General features: G+C 38.8%; 1 protein-coding gene across 2 annotated transcripts in view; it reads left to right on the forward strand.

The window, feature by feature from the left end:
- The window catches only part of norpA (no receptor potential A), a 105,995-nt gene that overhangs the window by 23,553 nt on the left and 59,844 nt on the right, over nt 1-22,598 (forward strand). For both annotated transcript variants that reach the window (XM_089734543.1, XM_089734542.1), the window contains exons 2-3: nt 10,328-10,451; nt 13,750-13,863. In XM_089734543.1, the coding sequence (XP_089590669.1) occupies nt 10,395-10,451; nt 13,750-13,863 (171 nt within the window). In that variant the 5' untranslated portion in view covers nt 10,328-10,394. The remainder of the gene's footprint in view (nt 1-10,327; nt 10,452-13,749; nt 13,864-22,598) is intronic.

A 22,598-nucleotide genomic window follows, 5' to 3' on the forward strand; every position in this document is an offset into this window, starting at 1 on the left:
TTTGAACAAATAAAAACTATGTTTCATCCCACTGCTGATTTTTTTATTTTATTTTATTGCTTAGATGGATGGACGAGCTCACAGCCCACCTGGTGTTAAGTGGTTACTGGAGCCCATAGACATCCACGATGCAAGTTACAACGGCTGCCCCACCCTTCAAACCGAAACGCATTACTGCTTCACGGCAGAAATAGGCAGGGTGGTGGTACCTACCCGTGGGTACTCACAAGAGGTCCTAGCACCAATAATATGGGTCTTCGCCAGCGCGAAATAAGCCGTACCATACCATACGCGGGCGACGATGCGAGCGGAAATCTAGCTAAAGTACTTCTTACATGTTCAATTTCAATGGCCCTGCGTCCACAGTCCAGAAACAAACCTTTAATGTTTCAATCAACGTATTAACCACAAATTTTCCTTCGACTACAACCAAACAAATGACCTATGACAACATAATAGAATCCAATTTGACAAATTGTATTAAGAAGCCATGTGACCTTGTCGGTAATGGGATTACTGCAGCCGAGGCCGGACTCATAATAATTGGATACGATCGTTTAGCACCACGGTTTTATGTTATTTATTACTTTATTGTCGTATTTACTTTGTTTATCCATAATACGCCAATCAGTCTAGCGTTTCTAGATAACGACGCACGGAAAGAACTTATCGTTTAGGAAGGAAGACTGCTTTAAAATTCAAAAATAATTATCGTTATTGGTTTCATTATTATTTTTTACTTTATTATTGTTTATTTATTATTTACATTTATAATTATATGTAAATATTCACACAGGTACCATTTTATCATCTGTTTGTTCATTTATTTTTTGCTTTGGTTTAGTAGCTTTATTATACGTGTGCATACAAATTTTACTCAAAATCTTAATATGAAAATGAAAGAAGCCGTGAACGAAATTGATTTGTCTTTTAGGACACAAAATAATATTTTATATAAAACTAGCTGACCCGGCAGACTTCGTAGTGCCTCAATCGACAAATAAAAGACCTAAACTTTTGTATAAAATAAACTTAAAACAAACAAAAGCAATCCGTCCGACGGGGGACACATCAAAGGGAAAACGAAATTGTTATTTCTATTTAATTCTGAGCATTTTCATATTTATCTACCTTTAAAACCTTCTCTGGACTTCCACATATAATTCAAGACCAAAATTAGCCAAATCGGTCCAGCCGTTCTCGAGTTTTAGCGAGACTAACGAACAGCAATTCATTTTTACATAATAATACTAGCTGACCCGGCAAACATTGTTTTGCCATATATAAGTATTCTAGGGAATTTGTAGTGTAAAAAAAAAACTAACTTATTGTAAGTGTGTAAGGATGTGGTAAATGAGTGAAAGAGATATGTAGTGCTGTGAACGATGAGGGAATATATAATAAAAATAACAAAACCTCATTCACCCACATAATACCCCATTATAACAAAAAAAAAAAATCCAAATAAAAAAAAATATGTTAGGGGTGGACAACCCTAATCACTTAGGGGTATGAAAAATAGATAGTAGCCGATTCTCAGGCTTACTGAATATGCATAAAAAAAATCATGAGAATCGGTCAAGCGGTTTCGGAGGAGTATGGGAACGAACATTGTGACACGAGAATTTTATATATTAGATATAGATTAATCTAAACCTTCTTGATGATAGTCGAATTTCCATAATTACGCGAACACTAGTCTATTTCATTATTCGATTCGTTATTCGTTTAAACATTTCTGAGGACTCAAAAGAAATTAATTCACTATCGAAACGTGACTCCTCTGAATGAATGTAATGATCAGAATGATCTAAGCAACTGATACAAAGATTCAATTAAAGAGGATTGTAAGCTAATAATGTGATTGTAAAATATTCCGATATTGTTTTCCTTACCTGGTTGCCTGAGAAGCTATTTTTTATTTATTGCTTAGGCGGTGGACGAGCTCACGGCCCACCTGATGTTAAGTCACCGGAGACCATAGACATTAACGGCGTAAATGCCATCACCCACCTTGAGATATGAGTTCCAAGTCTCAGTTTTTATAGTTCAACGGCTGCCCCACCCTTCAAATCGAAACGCATTATTGCTTCGCGGCAGAAATGGGCATTATAGAAATAAGATAATATTGTTTTATCGTGAAAGTCATCCATGAAAGTTTTCTTAACTAAGTATTTTATTAACAATATTTGGTACCTACCTGTGAGTTTTGAACAATCGTATAATCGTATGGCTAAATACGATTAAACATTTCCCCGGTAACCGTACTCGTCGAACTCAACAAGAGGTCGACGTACAACCTAACCCAGGAATCAGCGCGCTGAGTTTGTCGCCGGATCTTCTCAGCGGGTCGCGATTCTGATCCGGTAGTAGATTCATTCGCGAAGCAGTTGCTCCTGAGTTGTTAGGTCTCCTTCGGAGGCGCTCGGGCAGCTATTAGCAAATCCCACCCCTTCTGGCTGAACCTTTGCTCGCCCACCTGTCCTGGTGAAACTGGAAAGGCCTCCGGGCCACCAATAATTATTAATCATAAAAAAAAAAACGATTAAACACGAGTAAACATCTTGATGACTACGATAACTTCAAAAAACAGTTGAATTAAAAATGTTTATTATTATCCGCTGACGGTGTTAGAAAGTACGGTGAACTTGGAAAATTTTGAATCGGATTAAAATTTCAAAACGAAATCTTTTATTCAATACATGTGATGTTAATGTCCAACAAAACAGGGGTTTTATCAGATAAAAATCACTAATTTTAAATTCTAATATACGTAATAAGTGGGTAGGCGTATTGAAATTTTAAATCGTGTTTTTGTTTTCTTGCACGTGCTTGCTTTTTTTCTCATGTCTATTCGTTGGTCGTCTAAGGGACTATTCCAACTTCGCGCGGACCGGTAGGTGAGCTCACGGGCTCAACCTGAGAGAATTGCTAATATTAGGCCCTAGCAAGAGCAGTGCTTCGCCGAATCTATTGCCGGATCGGAATTGCGACCCACTGAGAAGATCTGGCGAGAAACTCTGAGTTATGTGTTACCTGATTTTACAGAGTTATTATTACAACATTTATGTGAGAAAGGAATTTTCTCAACGCAACCAGTGTGCTTAGTGCGAGTTTCTTAACGTTTTCGATAGCGTAAAAGTTAAACCAAGTTTGTATGCAATTGAAACAGCGCCCCTAGCGGCAAACGTACGCAAGCGATCCCATTCCATACAAATATGAGTTAACTTTTACGCTATCGAGAACGTTAAAAAACTCGCACTGAGCACCCTGGTTTAATACTGGTTGTTAGACAAACAAACTGTGACGACTTATGTTCACTCGTGGCAGGGTCAAGGAAAATGTTTTTTTTACGTAAAACTGTTCTTTCGGTTGATTAGTCTATCAGTTTTTTTCATATCCATAAAATTAAATGAAGTTAATGGTTTTAGCACTGGTTATCTGTGTCTTATCTTATGCAATATGATTTTTTTTCCTGCCTAATGGTCTAGAGAGATCATATCAACGTCACTGGACTAGTAGGTGAGCTCACGGGGCTCAAACCTGACGTTGTTGCTAACACGAACCCTAGCAAGCGTGCTTCGCAGAATCTACCACCGGATCGGAAACGCGACCCACTGAGAAGATCCGGCGAGAAACTCAGTGACCTGTGTCTGTGGGGAATATGAAAGTCGCGTTAATAAAAACAAAAGCGCAATTTTCTCCGGATTTTTTTCGCATCAACATTCGTTCTCGAATTTCGATGATCATTAAGTGAAGACAGTTCTTGATAAAGGGGGTATTTTAGGACTCGTTTTCTCCGCTATTTCCTGACCATGGAGTCCGGTTTCGTTTACGGCCTGTGTCATTATTATCTTTGTTAAAAAATATTTGCTAATTGGGGTCAATTATACGTTTATTGCCATCGTAGATCAATCATCCGATGGACGGTTGTTCATGGACATCTCAATGTCATTTGATTTTTGTTTTGTTTATCTTTTTTATTTATTTTGTAGCTTACACCACGTTTTAAGTATGTACACGCGCACCTATTTACTGGTGGTAGGACCTCTTGAGAGTCCGCGCGGGTAGGTACCACCACCCCGCTTATTTCTGCCATGAAGCAGTAATGCGTTTCGGTTTGAAGGGTGGGGCAGCCGTTGTAACTATACTTGAGACCTTCGAACTTATATCTCAAGGTGGGTGACGAATTTACGTTGTAGATGTCTATGGGCTCGAGTAACCACTTAACATCAGGTGGGCTGTGAGCTCGTCCACCCATCTAAGCAATAAATAAAAAACCTAGCCTTGAATTCCGCAATAAACCAAAGGGTGTGACTAAAAATCATCGCTGTTCGATTCATGGACTTTGAACAACCTCCTTTTGCCTTTTTTCTTTCTTTTCTTTTATTTATTTTACTTTAGACAGCTCTTTTGACAAATCTCAAGATGTCGAAGATAATAAATACCTCGTGAACAATTCCATTATCACAATTTGAATTTCAATTGAAATATATAATACTTTCCAAACTCGAACGTTTCCGTTCTAAATTACAAAAATACACGTGTAGGTACCTACATATCATGTATTTTCGTAAACACGTGTCGTAAACGGTGGTTATAGCACGTGCACATCAAACGTGAGAAACGCTACGTGACAACGTTTCAGTTAATGAATATGAAACGTACATAATTTACTTATTTTCGTTTCATATGTTGTTTTTATACACATAAATGACATATCTATATATTAATACGTGAAGCAAAAACTTTGTATCCCTTTTTACGAATATTGCGCGGACGGAGGAGTGATAAAATTTTCCACACTTATAGAGAATATAGAGAAGAAGTGCACAATGCTAATATTTTTTAAAAATAATGCAAAAAAGATACATTAAATCAATAAAGAAAACATTACACACACTACATACCATGTATTTGACGCACACACGCATGCATACTATTTATTGTCAAACTTTTGTTCTTTATTTATTTATTTATTTATTTAAGTCTGTTGTTGACGTTCTTGACGTCTTTTTTTTTTTTTAAGAGATTTTATGACCTGGTAACTAAGACCTTTAAGTCATGTCTTATTTTACTTTATTTTCTTAATTTTATGAAAAATGATAATATGGAGTGAAATGAAATGAAGATGATTAATTTGAGACATTAATCAACTGGGATGAAATTTAATGAAATGAGATGATATGGGATGAAATACAATCGCAGTAAAATGGTGGTCATTTACTGAGATTTTTTCAGTGGACTTTTTGGAGGAACCCGAGAAGTTACGTCCAGCAGCTTTGTTTCATTTTCCCACATTTGTGCACTTTCACAGATATTAAACAGTTAATAAACCACCATTATTACACATTTAAACCTGAAGAAACACTAAATAGACAAAATAAAACAAATCATACAACTTCACTTCTCGCGTTCCCGCCAAAAAGTCCTTCTTGACGTCTGTTGTTAAATGGAGAATAGATTAAATATTGTTTGTCTTTGTTAATATTTTTTATAGTGTAGTCTTGGCGAAATTTGTAATTATAGAAGTATAAAATACAATCATAATAGAGTACAAACTTACAATTCCAATTAATTATAGTCGAATTTCGACTACTGTGGGTCCTCTAGTTTGTTATAAAAGGTATTCGTTGTACAATTAGATTTTTTTGTCATGATTAACTCGTAATTCTCACAATTGGTCAAATTCTAGTTACATTAATATTGAATTTAAATTAAAACAACTGCACTTTGAAATTGATTTCAAGGTGCAAACTTATTAAATTCGTAAATCGGTACCGTATCACAACTGGAACGCCACTATCCCCTACGAGAAATTTAATTTAAAAGTCTCAAGTCATTTTTTACAAAAAATTACGAAAAAAGGTGGCGGGCGGTACATACCACCAATACAAGATTACAATTACCCAGTGTAGCCGTTCGCGAACCCGTATTACTTACTGGTGGTAGGACCTCTTGTGAGTCGGCACGGGTAGGTACCACCGCCCTACCTATTTCTGCTGTGAAGCAGTAATGCGTTTCGGTTTGAAGGGTGGGGCAGCCGTTGTAACTATACGGAGACCTTAGAACTTATGTCTCAAGGTGGGTGGCGCATTTACTTTGTAGATGTCTATAAAAAAACTTACTCACTTTGTTTGGATAAAAAGCGGTACAATTAATTTGAACGCCGGCCAATTTAGCACTGGACGTGAACAGATCGTGTCTCACCCATCAGTCCGCGGACACTTCCAGCTGGCAATAATGAGCTAAGTAGACAAGTTAAATTAGGACTACTGACCGTTGTACTATTGCGAATATATGAACTGTGTAACGCAATTTCCTCAATCTCAAGTTAATAGAATGATTTGCTAAACGGGAGTGTCCAGACTAATTTAGTAGACACACAATTACCGTACTTCGGTGCTAATAGGAGTAACGAAGCAGTAATGGATCGATACCGATACATTGCTAGCTACTTTATATAGCATATTTACTGGTCGCCATGGATAGAGCTACACGACCAGCTTATCAGCTTATCGACCAGGTACCAGCTTATCATCCTGCCTATTTCTGAAGCGACGCAGTAATACATTCAGGTGCAAAACGTAGTTCTTTTTTTATTGTCCTAGTAGGCAGACGAGCGTTGGGCCCACCTGATGGATGAGTGGTTTCCGTCGTCCATGGAATTCAGCAGTGCCGGGGCAGAGCCAAGCCGCTGCCTACCGTTAAGTATTCTCCACAAGCCTTGTTTGAAGAAAGACATCTCATAGCGCTCGGGAAACATCGTGGAGGGGAGCTCATTTCAAAGCCGGATGGTATGTGGCAAAAAAAAACTCTTGAAACGCACTGTGGATGAACGCACAGGCTCCAGGTAGCATGGATGAACTCTACTCCAGTGGCGGACGGTGGGTGAAATCGAGATGATGAGATCATCTCAAACAATTCTTCAGAGAATTCGGTTGTAAGAGTTGTGACTTAGAACTCGTATCTCAAGGTTGGTTTTGTTGTTGTTCTGTGGAAGAGCAGCCTGGTCGGCGCTGTATCGCCTTCCGACCTAGCTAGTTCTGGTCCAGCAGAGTGTCCCGGGACTCCTTCGACATCATCCTACTGCAAAAACCGGCGTTTTGATCATCGACTACCTGTCTCGGCGCCCTGCCCAAAAAAAAACAACAGGTCGTTCTTGTTATGTTTATGTTGTTGACGTCTAAGGGCTCCAAAACTTAACACCCGATGTGCTCATTAACTATTTCATCCGTCTAAGAAAAAAGAAAACATTACTAAGAAAACCTTCGTCATTATATTAACGCTGGTTTTGTCAGACGCTTTCGATCCGTAAGAAAAACTTATTTCTTGAATCCGAGTGAAGAACGCTTTGAACTTTAAGTGGAAAGTTCCAGAGCAGAGTTGCGAAACTTTTAACTGAAGCTCTCGATAATGTCGAAACTTTTATGAAGACATTGTTGTTGCATATTATTAGGACAAAGATTTTCAGAACTATATGAAAGCTATACATTGAAAATTTCTCGACACGTGTAGTGTTTTGATGTTATAATTCAATCAATTCTTTTTGTGGTCAAATGTGGCTGAAAAACATGTGGTCCTCCCGATGGAGAGCTCTGATATTCACTGCCCGTGTTATTAACGTTGTCAGTACTGTGATTAAGCTGCCAACACACTTCAAATTCAAATACATGACCTCCCTTTTTTTTATTGCATAGGTGAGTGGACGAACTTACAGCCCACCTGGTGTTAAGTGGTTACTGAAGCCCATAGACATCTACAACGTAAATACGCGACCCACCTTGAGACATAAGTTCTAAGGTCTCAAGTATCGTTACTTGCCTTGAGTTATAGCCTTGAAACAACGAGGCTTGGAAAAGGGATTGGGAGACAGGCAAAGACATGTCTCTACCCCTCACATTCTTGTTGTCCATGAGCGATGATAAATACTTAGTGTTAAGTAGACTGAATGCCTATCTGCCGTCGATGATGCATGAAAAATTGGTGAATGTAAGTGGGGCTTGTTATGTACCTATTATTATTAACAAATATGTTTGTTGAATTATATGAGGTACTTTTTCCACTTGCAAGAACCCCTCCTCTGGTAAAGGCCTCCAAAGATAGCTAATCTTCCCTAGATTGAGCTATTTTAACTCAATTTGTAGTTACTATTCTTTCTTCCCATCTAGTATAAGGTCTTCTTTTCCTAGTGGACTCTTCCATATTGTAACTGTTTTAGTCCATCTGTGGTCCTGAAGGCTTGTGACATATCCGGCCCATTCACATTTTAAAGTTAAGGCATTAACTAATACATCTGTTGCTTTGGTAGTTTCTCTCTCTATATTTCTGAGGGTCGGATTTTCTGCATGTTCTTTGAATTTAGCATACTACGCTCCATTCCTCTTTGGAATGCGACTATTTTGTTTTTTTATATTGCTGCTGAACTTTCCCTATTATTACACGGTCGCAATTCTCAATAAAGTCAACATAAATTAGTAATTATCGCCAAATCTAACCGTCGAAATCTAATAAAATTGTCGCAATGAACCTATAGAATTATAGTGAAAGCAATTTTCTTTAACAAGTAGGTACTTCGTAAATCTGAGTCTTAAATTGCAACCAACAAATTCCAATAAAGATCTCTCGTCGCCAATTCGCTATGAACGATATTGTTTGTATAGCACGGGGGGGGGGGGGCGGTGCATTGACCTCGGTTCACAAGACTGAAACTTAATATACTCCTAGGAAACGGATGGCTGGAGACCGGCTAAATGTAACAGTATAACAGAAATTTAATAGGTCTGTCGTCAGAGTAAAGGCAGAACCGAGTAATTTATTTTCGGATTTTGAGATTTTAGTATCGCATTGGAACTGGCAATAGACTCTAAAGACTGAAGTCGTCGTGTATTATGTAAATGTTCACGATTGATTTCCACGGTGAAGGAATAACATCGTGTAATAAAAATGAAACCCGCAAAATTATAATTTGCGTAATTACTGGTGGTAGGACCTCATGTGAGTCCGGACGGATAGGTACCACCGCCTTGCCTATTTCTGCCGTGAAGCAGTAATACGTTTCGGTTTGAAGGGTGGGGCAACCGTTGTAACTATACTGAGACCTTAGAACTTATATCTCAAGGTGGGTGGCGCATTTACGTTGTAGATGTCTATGGGCTCCAGTAACCACTTAACACCAGGTGGGCTGTGAGCTCGTCCACTCATCTAAGCAATAAAAAAAAAAAAAAAAATCTCAAGGTGGGTGGCGCATTTACGTTGTGATGTCTATGGGCTCCAGTAACCACTTAACACCAGGTGGGCTGTGAGCTCGTCCACTCATCTAAGCAATAAAAAAAAAAAAAAAAATCTCAAGGTGGGTGGCGCATTTACGTTGTAGATGTCTATGGGGTCCAGTAACCACTTAACATCAGGTGGGCTGTGAGCTCGTCCACCCATCTAAGCAAAAGAATTACAGCCAACTTAACAATACAACATATTTGCAGAGTTGACATTTGTAATTAAAAAAAACAGTCTTAAATATTAAACCGAACTAACATTTAACTTCATATTCTTTATCATATTGATACTGGTCAAGATATTAGAGCAAAGTTACAAAAGTGTGTTGACATCGATGATGCGTGCCCAAAATTTTCGACTTAATCGATCTTAATCTTGAAGCCGGTGTAAATAATGTTCGAAAAATTCCACTGCATACAGAGAAACATACATACCAAAATATTAAAGGCGTTTTAAATACCAAGTAATAACAGTCGATCGTTCGAAAAAGTGAAGAGTTTAATATACAAATGCAGAAACTTTTTTTTGCTGGTGGAAGAAAGCGCTATGAACCCGCATAAAGAACTGTCATTATCCCTCCCATTTCTTCCGCAAAGGAGCCATTCATGCCGGCTTGTAGGGTAGGACAATTAGTTTACATTATATTTGAGAATTCGGCTCTCTATCTCAAGGTGAGCGGCAGTGTTCTTTCTCCTTGTGATATCTAGTGTGATGAGACGACCATTCTACGATGAATGAAGTGATCTTGACCTTAAAGAGTTAGATAGTTTTAATTATAATGTCTTTCAGGGGACTAGCAATACTCACGTATTTACCGATTCTAAGATGAGCATAAAACTGTAAGGAAAAACAAGTTGGTCGGAGTAGATCGAGGATCCTAGAGACGCATATCCATATCTCTTGATCAATGTCAGACAATTATGAAGAATAAGACCTCCAGCATTATCCAATAGGTAGAATGCTGGAATGCACTTGCCTATCAAATTTATGGCGTATATGACGTGCATCAAACTTCTTTTAATTATCATACTTATTTGGTTATTGTTCACAGGGTGCTGGCGAGAATGGCCAGCAACTGAACTCTAAGATCGGAGTTGCGTTGCTGATAATACAACACCATGACCAAGAAATTTGAATTCAACTGGCAGATACCAGTCCCCGAGCCGCTGTTGCAGGTAAGGATGTTCCCATTGCTTTCTTTTAACAATCCGTCATCTCTTATCAACGGACATTTTTATGAGCGTTGGGAGGTAGAGCACCCTTGAAACTAGCATTATGGACACCCACATACCATAACTTCAATGTAATAATAATTTAATAGATAATAATAAAGCCTTTATTCACACAAAATACATATTTTTTTACACATACAATTATTATTTCATTTTATTAGTTTTTTCAATGTTTTAAGTAGTGGTATTAATAATAATTTAATTTCTATGGAAGAATTGTTATTAGTTTTTGTCTGTTTGTCTATTATAGACATAGGCCTCCTCCAACTTCAATGCAATACTATACTACATATACTATACTATATACTATATACTACACAAGGGCAATCATTAAACATTTAAAGAGCACGTAGCGTATTCACTCCGGTGGAGGAAGGCTCTAGTTGATAATTACTTTTTTAAATTGCATTAGATAGGTCAATGTACTCACACGGCTCACCTGATGTTTCGGATGTATCGGAGTGCATAGTGATCACAACATATGCATGAAGCATGAATATGCATGAGATTGAAGGGCTTCAACCAAACCGCATGGTAGCTCTTAAGGTACACAAAGAGTGTAGCGCCATTTCTTACACTGATCTAGAATTTTATAATTTTACGATTTTAAATTTTTACTACATACTGATAGTACGTTACTGGTGGTAGGACTTCTTGTGAGTCCGCACGGGTAGGTACCACCACCCCGCCTATTTCTGCCGTGAAGCAGTAATGCATTTCGATCTGAAGGGTGGGGTAGCCGTTGTAACTCTACTGAGATCTTAGAACTTATATCTCAAGGTGGGTGGCGCATTTACATCGTATGGGCTCCAGTAACCACTTAACACCAGGTGGGCTGTGAGCTAGTCCACCCATCTAGCAATAAAAAAAAATTGGAAATCGTTAGCAAAAACGTCCTAAGTGCCTTGAAAAAATCGATACCTATCTGCGAGATTTGAACATCGACATAGAACAAGTCTAAATCACATAATCTCGAATGTAGATATTTTAATTACAACTAAATTCGAAATTAACTCACAACAATACTTGACGCCTAATTTAATAATCTATTTATTGGCTTCCATCGAGTACTATTCGTCTCTGAATTGTGTTGTAAAGACGTCTTAAATCAAATCACACCGTGTTTATTCAAGAGGCGAACCCCGCCGGCTTCGGCCAGAGGTTTCATTGTAAGCGATAAATTGTAATAAACGCTGCTTTCAATGACCGTAGCTATAATAATATGTTTATATTTTGATGTCTTTGTATGTCCAGCTTGTATTGCAATATATCTTCTTCTACCTAGTCGTACACTCTTGACAGAGTGGTCATGGTCATGCATCAGTCGGACCCTGCGATGCAGATGCTCTCGCGATGCGCTATAGAAATTTTACTTTGTTTACCGTTAAGAATATAAACTAAATAGGTTTTTGTACTGCTTTTCTACTTAACCACAATCTACCACTGTGGAAGATGCGTACTAATGAAACCATCGCGGCTTAAACGCGGCACGTGCCAAATTTTCCACCGTTTCAATTATTTTAATTCGCTTCGTTTGGAGAACAGTTATCCATATCAAAATATACAAATATATCCTGGTTCCGGATGGAAAATATACCCTGGATCCGCCGTTGATTTGTAGTCTAATATATTATGTATTAGTGTTTTATTTTTTTATTTTTATTATTGTTCTTGTTTAGATTGTAAATTGTAAATTGATTAGATTGTATTCTTCTACCCACTCATTTAAAGCTTTCCTTCGTTAAGAACGGTTAGCTGGTAGAAAACTCAATTGTTGAGTTAAGCTCGCCATTTTTTATATCTTACGCAATTACTGTAATATTAACTGTGTGTACAATAAAGAATAAAGAAATACAAATACATGACAGTATTAATAACACTATAATTTTAATATTACCGCATACTTCAAAAGCCAACGCGTACGAACGTTTAAGATAATTACATCGTGTAATAAAATCAGATCTTCGTTAATTTCTCAATCTACTTAATTAATGGTAAGACGTATAGTGAACACGCACGGCTGGATTTCACCCCCCCCCCCCCCCTATTTCTGCCGCGAAGAAACCATGCAACCTGATTTAAAAGGGAGGAACAGCTGTTAGGCATTGTTACAATTGACACTTCGACATCATCTCGAGATGGATGTCATAATTATCTCTAGTAACTATTTCGTATCAGGCGAATCATGATCACTTCTACCTAATTCTAGCATATGTTTAGTTTTTAACACGCTTCCGCTCGTGGCTGACCAACAAAATCCGCTTGCAACATAGCCTCGGACCAAACATGAGATCGCTCGCTGGGATCGAAACGCACTTGACTTAATCTTCACGCCACGAAAACCCACTGATCGAGTGCTAATGCTATTTTCGGGAAATGCCAGGGGTAGATTGAAATAGAATTTTTATTTAGGTTTTGTTAACACTAACAGACGGGAGTCAGCTGATTTATATATCTGTTAATGCGCTAAATCATGCTAATGTAGTTATTGTAGTGTAGATAATATGCAATGTTGCATATTGCAATATAACGTGTGTGTGTGTGTGCGATGTCGGGTGGCGCTCCTAAGCAGTCGGCAGGGGCAGTCGTCCGCTTACCGCCAGCTAAGCAAGGTGTGCAGTGCAATAAATGCCTAATATGTCATCAATGTTTTATTCAAGAACCCAACCCAATGTTTGGCCCAATTTGTTGGCAGCGGCTTGGCATTGCTGAAGTCCATGGGCGATGGTAACCACTCACCATCAGGTGGGCCGTATGCTCGTCTGCCTAAAAGGGCCATAAAAAAAAGTTACTAAATTATAAAAGGTACCCTTCTACACAGATTATAGGCACTTGTAAATCCATTGGGTATGAAATTTTAGCTTTTCCTAATCTTCTACAACAACATACGTTACCCGATAACCACTCACGATCAGTTGGGCTGTAAGCTCGTCTGCCTCTTCGCTCAATATTGAGCGTCTCATCCTTTACGCCACTACGACAATTATACCACATTTTATGTAAGAATTCAACCTCGTATCTCCAGGTAGGTGGTATGCAGAGCTTACATTGATACGTCAATCGACGAACAGTCTATGCAATAAAAAAAACAAAAACAACAACATAACATCATGTCACTATCCACCTTAAGACGTGAGCGCGCAGTAGAAGAGCTGTTCCACCAGACCCTTATTTTAACGACGCCACTGGCCAGCATATTAGCGTCGTATTTCTGAAACTGATAAGTTCTCATACTTCACAGGGCGCAGTCTTCGACAGATGGACGGAAGAGAAGGACAATACAGAGTTTGAACAAAATTGCTTATTCAAGGTCGACGAATATGGCTTCTTCATCTACTGGAAGAGTGATGGAAAGGTAAGTCAAATGCCACACCGATTACATATTAATCTGGTTAGTTTGTTGAAATGTCAACGGACATGGGTATTATTAAGTAATTTGCTTCACTGCGGATCAGGCCTATATTGGTGAGACGCAGTACTTTCACCTGGTGTGGATGAGGAAAACTATGTCCCTCTCGCTAGTGCGAACAAATTATTTCAGGTTTTTGTAAGAGTTCGCTACCGACAACGATATAACGTCGGCAGTGCCGAGTCCATGATGCTTAATCTTCTTTCAGTGGGCGTCGTTGGGTATTGTCGGAGAAACGAAGCACAGTAGTAGTTTATTCCTTTTTTTTGTTATTGCCCTTGTAGACAGACGAGCACACGGCCCACCTGATGGTGAGTGGTTACCGTCGCCCATGGACTTCAGCAATGCCAGGGGCAGAACCGAGCCGCTGCATACCGCAAAATTTCGGTTACATTACAAGGTTTAATGATTCCTCGAGACACGCTATACAACTTTTAGATAGGCACGTATATAAGTATATATGTAGTTGAATATAGGTGAATAGTTGACCCATCGAACGCCCACAGACAGCGCTTGCATCCCATATCGCGTATTAGCTGCGGCAATTACGTTTTGATTCCCACATATTTAAATGGTTTTTCAATAGGGACGCGCGAACTTTGACAGCTCATAGCGGCCATCTTGTTAAAGCGATAGCTGTCAAATTTGGCATGAATGAACACGTATTTAGTCGTGACAATTCACCATGGAACGCTAGACGCTTGTCCGGTAGCATCATCGGTCCGTATTTCTTCGAAAATGCGCAAGGAGCCGCGCCACACAAAAATATTATTCAACAAACAAAAATCTAAAGATACGCAGTATTAATAAATTTGCATTTCACATACTTATCCCCAAAAAAGATACATTACGCATTATACTTTCCGTAATGAAAAATATTTTTTCTCCTACCTACGCCGAAAGTTTGGTTTTCCTCGCGCTGTACAGGGAAGAAAGTCTAACTTTTCCTCCCGCTGTACAGGGAAGAAAGTCTAACTTTTCTCCCTGGGTACTGACAAGTGCGCATGCGCGTTAGTGTCTACGTCTGCTCTCACGCACCTAAAATTCTCCGCCATTGTTGTGCTCGGGTAATTTGCAATATTATTTTTAGTGTAAAAATGAAATAAACAAAAAGCAATAAAATTTAATAGTGAAGTATTAAACAAAGATGAGTTCATCAGACAGTTCTTATTCAATTAGTAGTAGTTTATTTAAAAATTAAAAAACAGATAAATTGTTTTTTTATTGGTATATCGGTGCTCCACGAACTTTCGGCCTGCTAGGAGAAAAAATAGTATGTGCACTGCGGGAAAAAAGTAGGACATCTCATCCCGCGTGTAAAATTGCCACCCGAACCGAAGGAAAGGAAAGGAAATATCCTACTTTTCTCCCTTGGTGCACAATGTACTATTTTGTAAAATTGGAAAAAGAACTATTTATTATTATTATTTTACTAATTTACTAATTTTTACTAATTTTACTAATTTTTATTATTATTGACTACCCCAAAGTGTTGTTAGTTATTAATAAACAAAAACAGTTTCTATCATAAAAATATTATTTTGGATTTATTAGTTAGCAAGCTATGAACGCACGTAATCCTAAACGATCAAAGCCATACACTACACTACCCTCTGTCTGTGTCTCATTGCGTACAGTAAAATAAAGATCGATAAAATATAATTTTTACATCGCGTTATCTTTAATGTTGTCAGTGAACAATAACGCTTCAACACACTTGACACTGCTTTTGCATAACGACCCTTTTACTAACAGCAAACCTCATTTTATTTTTATATGTATACTAGCCGTACTCGGCCGCTTCGCTGGGCATTTAAAATTAACAATATTATTTATTGCCATTGTTATTAGGGAGTCTAACACTCATATAAATATTAGCCTATCCATTAAGTACATGTATTTTCTACATGGATACCATGTTTCAAGTCAATCGGATGCATGGTTCAGTAGTTATAACGGAACATCCGTAAAAACCACTGTGGATTTATATATTAGTATAGACTAGAGGTCCCGTAGTAGTCGAAATTCGACTTTAATTAATTGGAATTGTAAGTTTGTACACTATTATGATTGTATTTTATACTTCTATAATCACAAATTTCGCCAAGATTACACTATAAAACATATTAACAAAGACAAACAATATTTAATCTATTCTCAATTTGACAACAGACGTCAAGAACAAAAGTTTGACAATAAATAGTATGCATGCGTGTGCGCGTCAAATACATGGTATGTAGTGTGTACAATGCTTTCTTTATTGATTTAATGTATCTTTTATGCATTATTTTAAAAAAATATTACCATTGTGCACTTCTTCTCTATATTCTCTATAAGTGTGGAAAATTTCATACTCCTCCGTCCGCGCAATTTTCGTAAAAAGGGATACAAAGTTTTTGCTTCACGTATTAATATATAGATTCATAAAAGCAGTTTCGCAAATTCCTCTATTAGATCTACCAATCATGGATGGATATAAAATATAAGGGCTACGTACATTCGCATCGATATCGTGAAGTGTCTATAACCTGAAATAAATTTATAGACAATCTATTTACATTATATATTATTTACGTCACGCCTTGCGTCAGATAAAACGCCGTTACAGTAAATTCAGAAATAGGAGTTGAATGAACCTCAATGGACTTGACATTTTGAGCTTTACATTGAAAGCTGTGTTGGACGAGGTATGCATATACAGGGTGTTTGTTACAGAAGATTTTCACTCTTCTCTTTCTGTCTATTCTCACTCTCTTCTAGTCTTATAGTAGTCTTCTAGTCGATAGAAACTGATAACGCAGCTATCGTCACTACGTAAACCACTCGTTTTAATGATTAATGACCCATTGTATTAAGGTTTCCAATATTACCGATCGAAGTCTCCCAATGATCATTGATCAAAGATATCAAATAGTCGTATTCTGAAAGTTTTTTTTTTTATTGCTTATATGGGGGACGAGCTCACAGCCCACCTGGTGTTAAGTGGTTACTGGAGCCCATAGACATCTACAACGTAAATGCGCCACCCACCTTGAGATATAAGTTCTAAGGTCTCACGTATAGTTATAACGGCTGCCCCACCCTTCAAACCGAAACGCATTACTGCTTCACGGCAGAAATAGGTAGGGTGGTGGTACCCACCCGCGCGGACTCACAAGAGGTCCTACCACCAGTAAATATCATTAAACTCATTGGCAAAAGGGTACCCGATAATATTCGAATGTCGGAACTCTTAGAACTTCTTAACCTCGATTCGATTTTGCAGTAAAGTAAAATACCAGGAAAATAATAAATTCAATTCCAATGAAATTATCGAAATGAAATATTCGTAACGAAGAGAAACCTGTCACAAGTTCAATTAGCGCGATATTGTAGTATTGTGTTAATTGAACTAGTAAAATTCATACAACACGATACCTTCATTGGATAATTAATTGAAAACGGTGCGAATGTATTCGTGTAACGTGGCATAAATTACTTTACCTTCAGTATTTGTATTATTTAATATAAATGAGGCCGTCAGCGCAAAAGTGGCCGAAGTTTACCACGTTTAGTCTATACTTCTATACTTATACTTACTTAATATTATAAAGAGGAAAGATTTGTTTGTTTGTTTGTTTCGAATAGGCTCCGAAACTACTGGACCGATTTGAAAAATTATTTTTCCATTAGAAGCCGACATTGTCCCTGATGAACATAGGCTACTTTTTTTATTTATTTTTTTATTTTATTTTTTTGGTTTCATGTGTGTTTTAATGTTTCCGAACCGAAGCGAGGGCGGGTCGCTATAATATTATAAAGAGGAAAGATTTGTTTGTTTGTTTGTATTGAATAGGCTCCGAAACTACTGAACCGATTTAAAAATTTTTTCACTGTTGGAAAGCTACGCTATCCCCCGGTGACATAGGCTATATTTATTATGTTTTCAAAAAAAAATTAGGGATCCTTACTGAAACTCGATTAATGTAACCCAATGGGTAAAAAATTACCTAAAATTCTTTACATCGCGTGCGCTACTTCCCAAGCGAAGCCGGGGCGGTTCACTAGTATGGAAATAATTAAGTTTGAATTTACTTTTACACTGCTTTGTAGGCAAAAACAATACGCGCAAAAACAATGTTTACAAAGTCATAATGAAATGTAATCTATGGGCGAAATTAGGGATTAGGGTTTTGCCTCAAAATTTACTGAGTTTTAAAAAAATTGCAATATCTATACTATATTACTATACTATACTATAATATATAAATCTACAGTGGTTTTTACGGATGTTCCGTTATAACTACAGAACCATACATCTGATTGACTTGAAACTTGATATCCATGTAGAAAATACATGTACTTAATGGATAGGCTAATATTTATATGAGTGTTGGACCCCCTAATAATAATGACAATAAATAATAATGTTAATTTTAAATGTCCCAACGAAGCCGGCGAGTACGGCTAGTATATATTATTATATATAAGTACGAATATGAAAAATTGTGGGTTAAGCCACTTTTGCGCTCACAACCTCAAATGTTTTCGAGTCGCACGGGTTCTGTTTCCTTCCACCTATTTAATATAATAAACTAGCGAACCCGGCGAACTTTGTTCCGTCTTAGAGGCAATAAATGAGCAGACTTTTGATCAAAGTCAATTTTTTATTTGGATAATTAATGTAAATTAAAAAGCAAATATTTTAATGATTCTCTATTGGCCATGTATTTTAGTTGTTATTATTATTATATTTTCTTGTTCTTCTTCAGTCCTTTCACTCGCAGCTTCGAATCCTAGTTGCATTACGGTTTCGTCGGGAAAGATTTGATCGTGTTGGTCGCGGTATGGCTTTCTTAATGATTACCTATCTCGGCACAATAAGCTGATCGAAACTCGAAATAAACACATCAACCGGTCAACTTCAAAATTCTACTATAATTAACCATACGTTTAGCTGTCAGTTGCGTTTTGTTATTCCATATCTATTGCGTTTTGTTATACCACATTTTATGTCACATCTCACAGAAACGTGATAAAAAGTCCTTCTCCTGATCCTAAGCTACCTCCCCACCAATTTTCAGCCAAATCAGTTCAGCCGTTCTTGAGTTATTAATAGTGTAACTAACACGACTTTCTTTTATATATATATGACGGAGCACCGACCTCCGGAGAATTTTTGGAAAAGGTGACGTCAGATAAACTGACGCCACCAACTGCATCACAAGGCTCACTCATTACAAACGAAACACCAAATTATAGTTTAACACTATTTAATTACAACACTTCGCCTAGCACTGATATACACACTTAAAAATAACCTTAAAATAATACAACAGTATGTACTCACAGAGCGTCTGGTCGCAGCCGAGGCGCAGCACAGAAAAGAAAGTCCTTCCGTCTTGATTACAAGCCGCCACCCCGAAAACCAAAACGGTGGCTCCCTCTTGTCAAGTCGGAAATTACTTCAAATTCACAAACTATTAAAACGCAAACTCACTACATTTTCCAAACTTGATAGTTCGGTGGCTCCCTCTCGTCAAGGCGGAAATTACTTCAAATTCACAAATTATTAAAACGCAAACTCACTCTAAATTTTCCAAACTTGATAGTTAAATCACAAATTAATTTAAACAACTAATTTAGGTCACTAACTAAATCTAAAGTTGAATCTATCCTTACAAACGTAATCACGTGGTATCGTTTCCGCGTATTACAAAATCTGGCAGAGTTCCTTAAAACATTAATCTTAACCAAACATCGTGTTAAACAAGTAGACGTCGCTTAAAAATCAAGAAATGAATTTAGCAAATGATTAAACATTCCTCTGAAGACGAATGGTAAATGCAACGTTATCGTTTGCTGCCCAAGTGACAGCAAACCATAACATTGCATTTTGCTTAAATTAACAATCAGTCTGAAATATATTTACTACACGTGTGATAATTACAATCAATAATTACGCCGCATGTTAAATTAGGAATTAATCTTGATTGATTAATTAATTTTTCCATATAATTAGAGTGGTGCGTCGACACGGCCATTCTGCGAGACAGTGTGCGTGCTCTGCACCAGTCGCGGGTCTGAAAATGAAAAGTAATTTCTTTGAGCTGGGTATCCGTCCACCGGTACACTAGCTGACAACTTGTTTGTGGCTGGCGCTTTTCAAAATGAAACAACGTCACTACTGTAATGATAATAAAATTGTCGTACTATTTTTCTTTGATAACCGATTTCAACAATCCTAGTTATCAGCTAGCTTTTGTACCATAAAGTTCATACACACAAGTATGTTAAATAGTAAGATGGAAAGCACAGAATAAAGATTGAGAGGCTTTATACAAAAATTTTATAAGTATAGGAATGCTGTACGTGGAAAGTGAGCGATGATATGGAAGTGCTTGTAATGCTCCACGCTTACTCGCACGATTTATGTACTCGTAGATATATCGATACAAATGCTCCACGCATAATTGCACGATTTGATTTCTCGTAGATAGGATTGATGCTGTGGCGCTGAGCGGTCTCGAACGCCGTGGTCCACAGGGGCTCTAATGGAAGTGGGAACTAGGACGATGCTGGGGCCTAGGCCTAAGTCGGTCAAAGTTAGCAACAGTCATAGTCAATCATTTTGACCGTGGTCCCCAGAGGCTCTGAAAAGTAATGTTTTTTTTTTTTTTTTACTTGCCTTTTGTTTAGGCTTATGAGGGTTTTGATGCTGTGGTGCTGAGCGGTCTCGTACGCCGTGGTCCACAGGGGCTCTAAAGGATTGGGAAGGTCGATGCTGTGGCCTGGGCCTTATATTTATGACCGTGGTCCACAGAGGCTCTGAAAATAAATAGAGTAATGAAGAGCTCACATGGGAATGATGCTGTGGCGCTGAGCGGTCTCGTACGCCGTGGTCCACAGGGGCTCTAAAGGATGTAGGAAGGACGATGCTGTGGCCTAGGCCTTATTTATTTTGACCGTGGTCCACAGGGGCTCTGAAAATAAATAGAGTAATGAAGAGCTCACATGGGATTGATGCTGTGGCGCTGAGCGGTCTCGTACGCCGTGGTCCACAGGGGCTCTAAAGGATGTAGGAAGGACGATGCTGTGGCCTAGGCCTTATTTATTTTGACCGTGGTCCACAGGGGCTCTGAAAATAAATAGAGTAATGAAGAGCTCACATGGGATTGATGCTGTGGCGCTGAGCGGTCTCGTACGCCGTGGTCCACAGGGGCTCTAAAGGATGTAGGAAGGACGATGCTGTGGCCTAGGCCTTATTTATTTTGACCGTGGTCCACAGGGGCTCTGAAATTGGTTCAAGGAAGGAAAATAGGATAGGGGTAATGTACAGGCTTACTTTTAATAATGGTAGACCCGTCAACAAAGACATAGGCCAACGGCTGGATCTTACTTCTGATGTTGATACTGGCTTTCTCATAAATTGGTAAACATTTTAAGTAACTATCAGGATAGCAGTAAGAAATATAAAACTAACCATTAAGCATCCAAGGCCTGGGCAGCTCGCGAGGTAGACGGCAGGGGCTGGGGCCGAGATGTGGCATCTGTTTCAGTCTCGTCGGCCGGCACGCTCGCCGGTTGTCGCTCGGGGTCCTCTACACTGTCCGTCGACACGGTGTCCTGCTCGCCGGGCTGGGGCGCTCGGCGCAACTGGTCGTGGGCGACTTTACGAGGGCGCCCTCTGCCGGTCACTCGCTTGATGATGTACCGATCGTTGTCCAGGATTCTGCATACTTCATACGGCTCACTGTATTTGAGGTCGAGGGATATCTGGTTACGAGGATTGTTCTTGACGAGTACGTAGTCGCCTCGTTGAAATGGGCGCAATTTCGCCTTGCCTCTGTCGAAGCGTTGCTTGTTGTATTGCGCCGCATCAATCATTTTCTGTCGTACGTGTTGCTCGAGCAGATCAAAATCTATGCATTCGTTCTCAATATTCACCAACCTTAGTAACTCTGGCGGTATGCAATGTTGTCGGCGGGTCAGGAGAGTGAGCGGAGCTACTCCTGTCACTCGATGTGGCGTGCAGTTGAAAGCGAGCTGTAAAGCTTCCAGCGCCGTCTGCCAGTCTTGAGTACTGTAGTTTTTGATCATGGTAAGGGCATTTTTCAATGTGCCCATGACCCTTTCGACCTGTCCGTTTGCTCGGCTTGTTCCTGGCGCAATTGAATGCACGTCAATCCCTATGCGGTCAGTGTAGATTTTGAACTCGCCGAGAAACTCCCGACCGCCATCAACCACCACTTGTACCGGGGTGCCAAACAGGTGAATGACACGCTTGAGTGCCGCGAGTGTACTGCTCGGGCTCTTGTCATTGGAATAGCTCAGTAATATGTATTTCGTGAATGCGTCAATAGCAACAATTACGTACTCATTTTGTCCTTCGGAGTTCCTCGTGCCCAATTTTCCTGTGATGTCCATATGAATAACCTGGAACGCTGCCGTGGGTTTCTGGATCGGATGGAGCTGCGCTTGTATAGAACCAGATGGTCCTTTCGAGGTTCTACATATAACACAATTGTCTACAAAGCGTCTAACAGCCGAGTTCATCTTGTCAAACCAGTACGTTTCTCGTAGCTTCTGCAGAGTTTTCTCCCATCCTGGGTGCTGCAGTGTCACGTGGAAGGAGTTTATCAAGCTCCACTGGAAAGACTTAGGCACTACAATTGGTTTATGTATGCCGAGTATAGGATCTG

Source organism: Bombyx mandarina, chromosome 18, assembly GCF_030267445.1.
Source record: "Bombyx mandarina strain Sakado chromosome 18, ASM3026744v2".
Taxonomy (NCBI): Eukaryota; Metazoa; Arthropoda; class Insecta; order Lepidoptera; family Bombycidae; genus Bombyx; species Bombyx mandarina.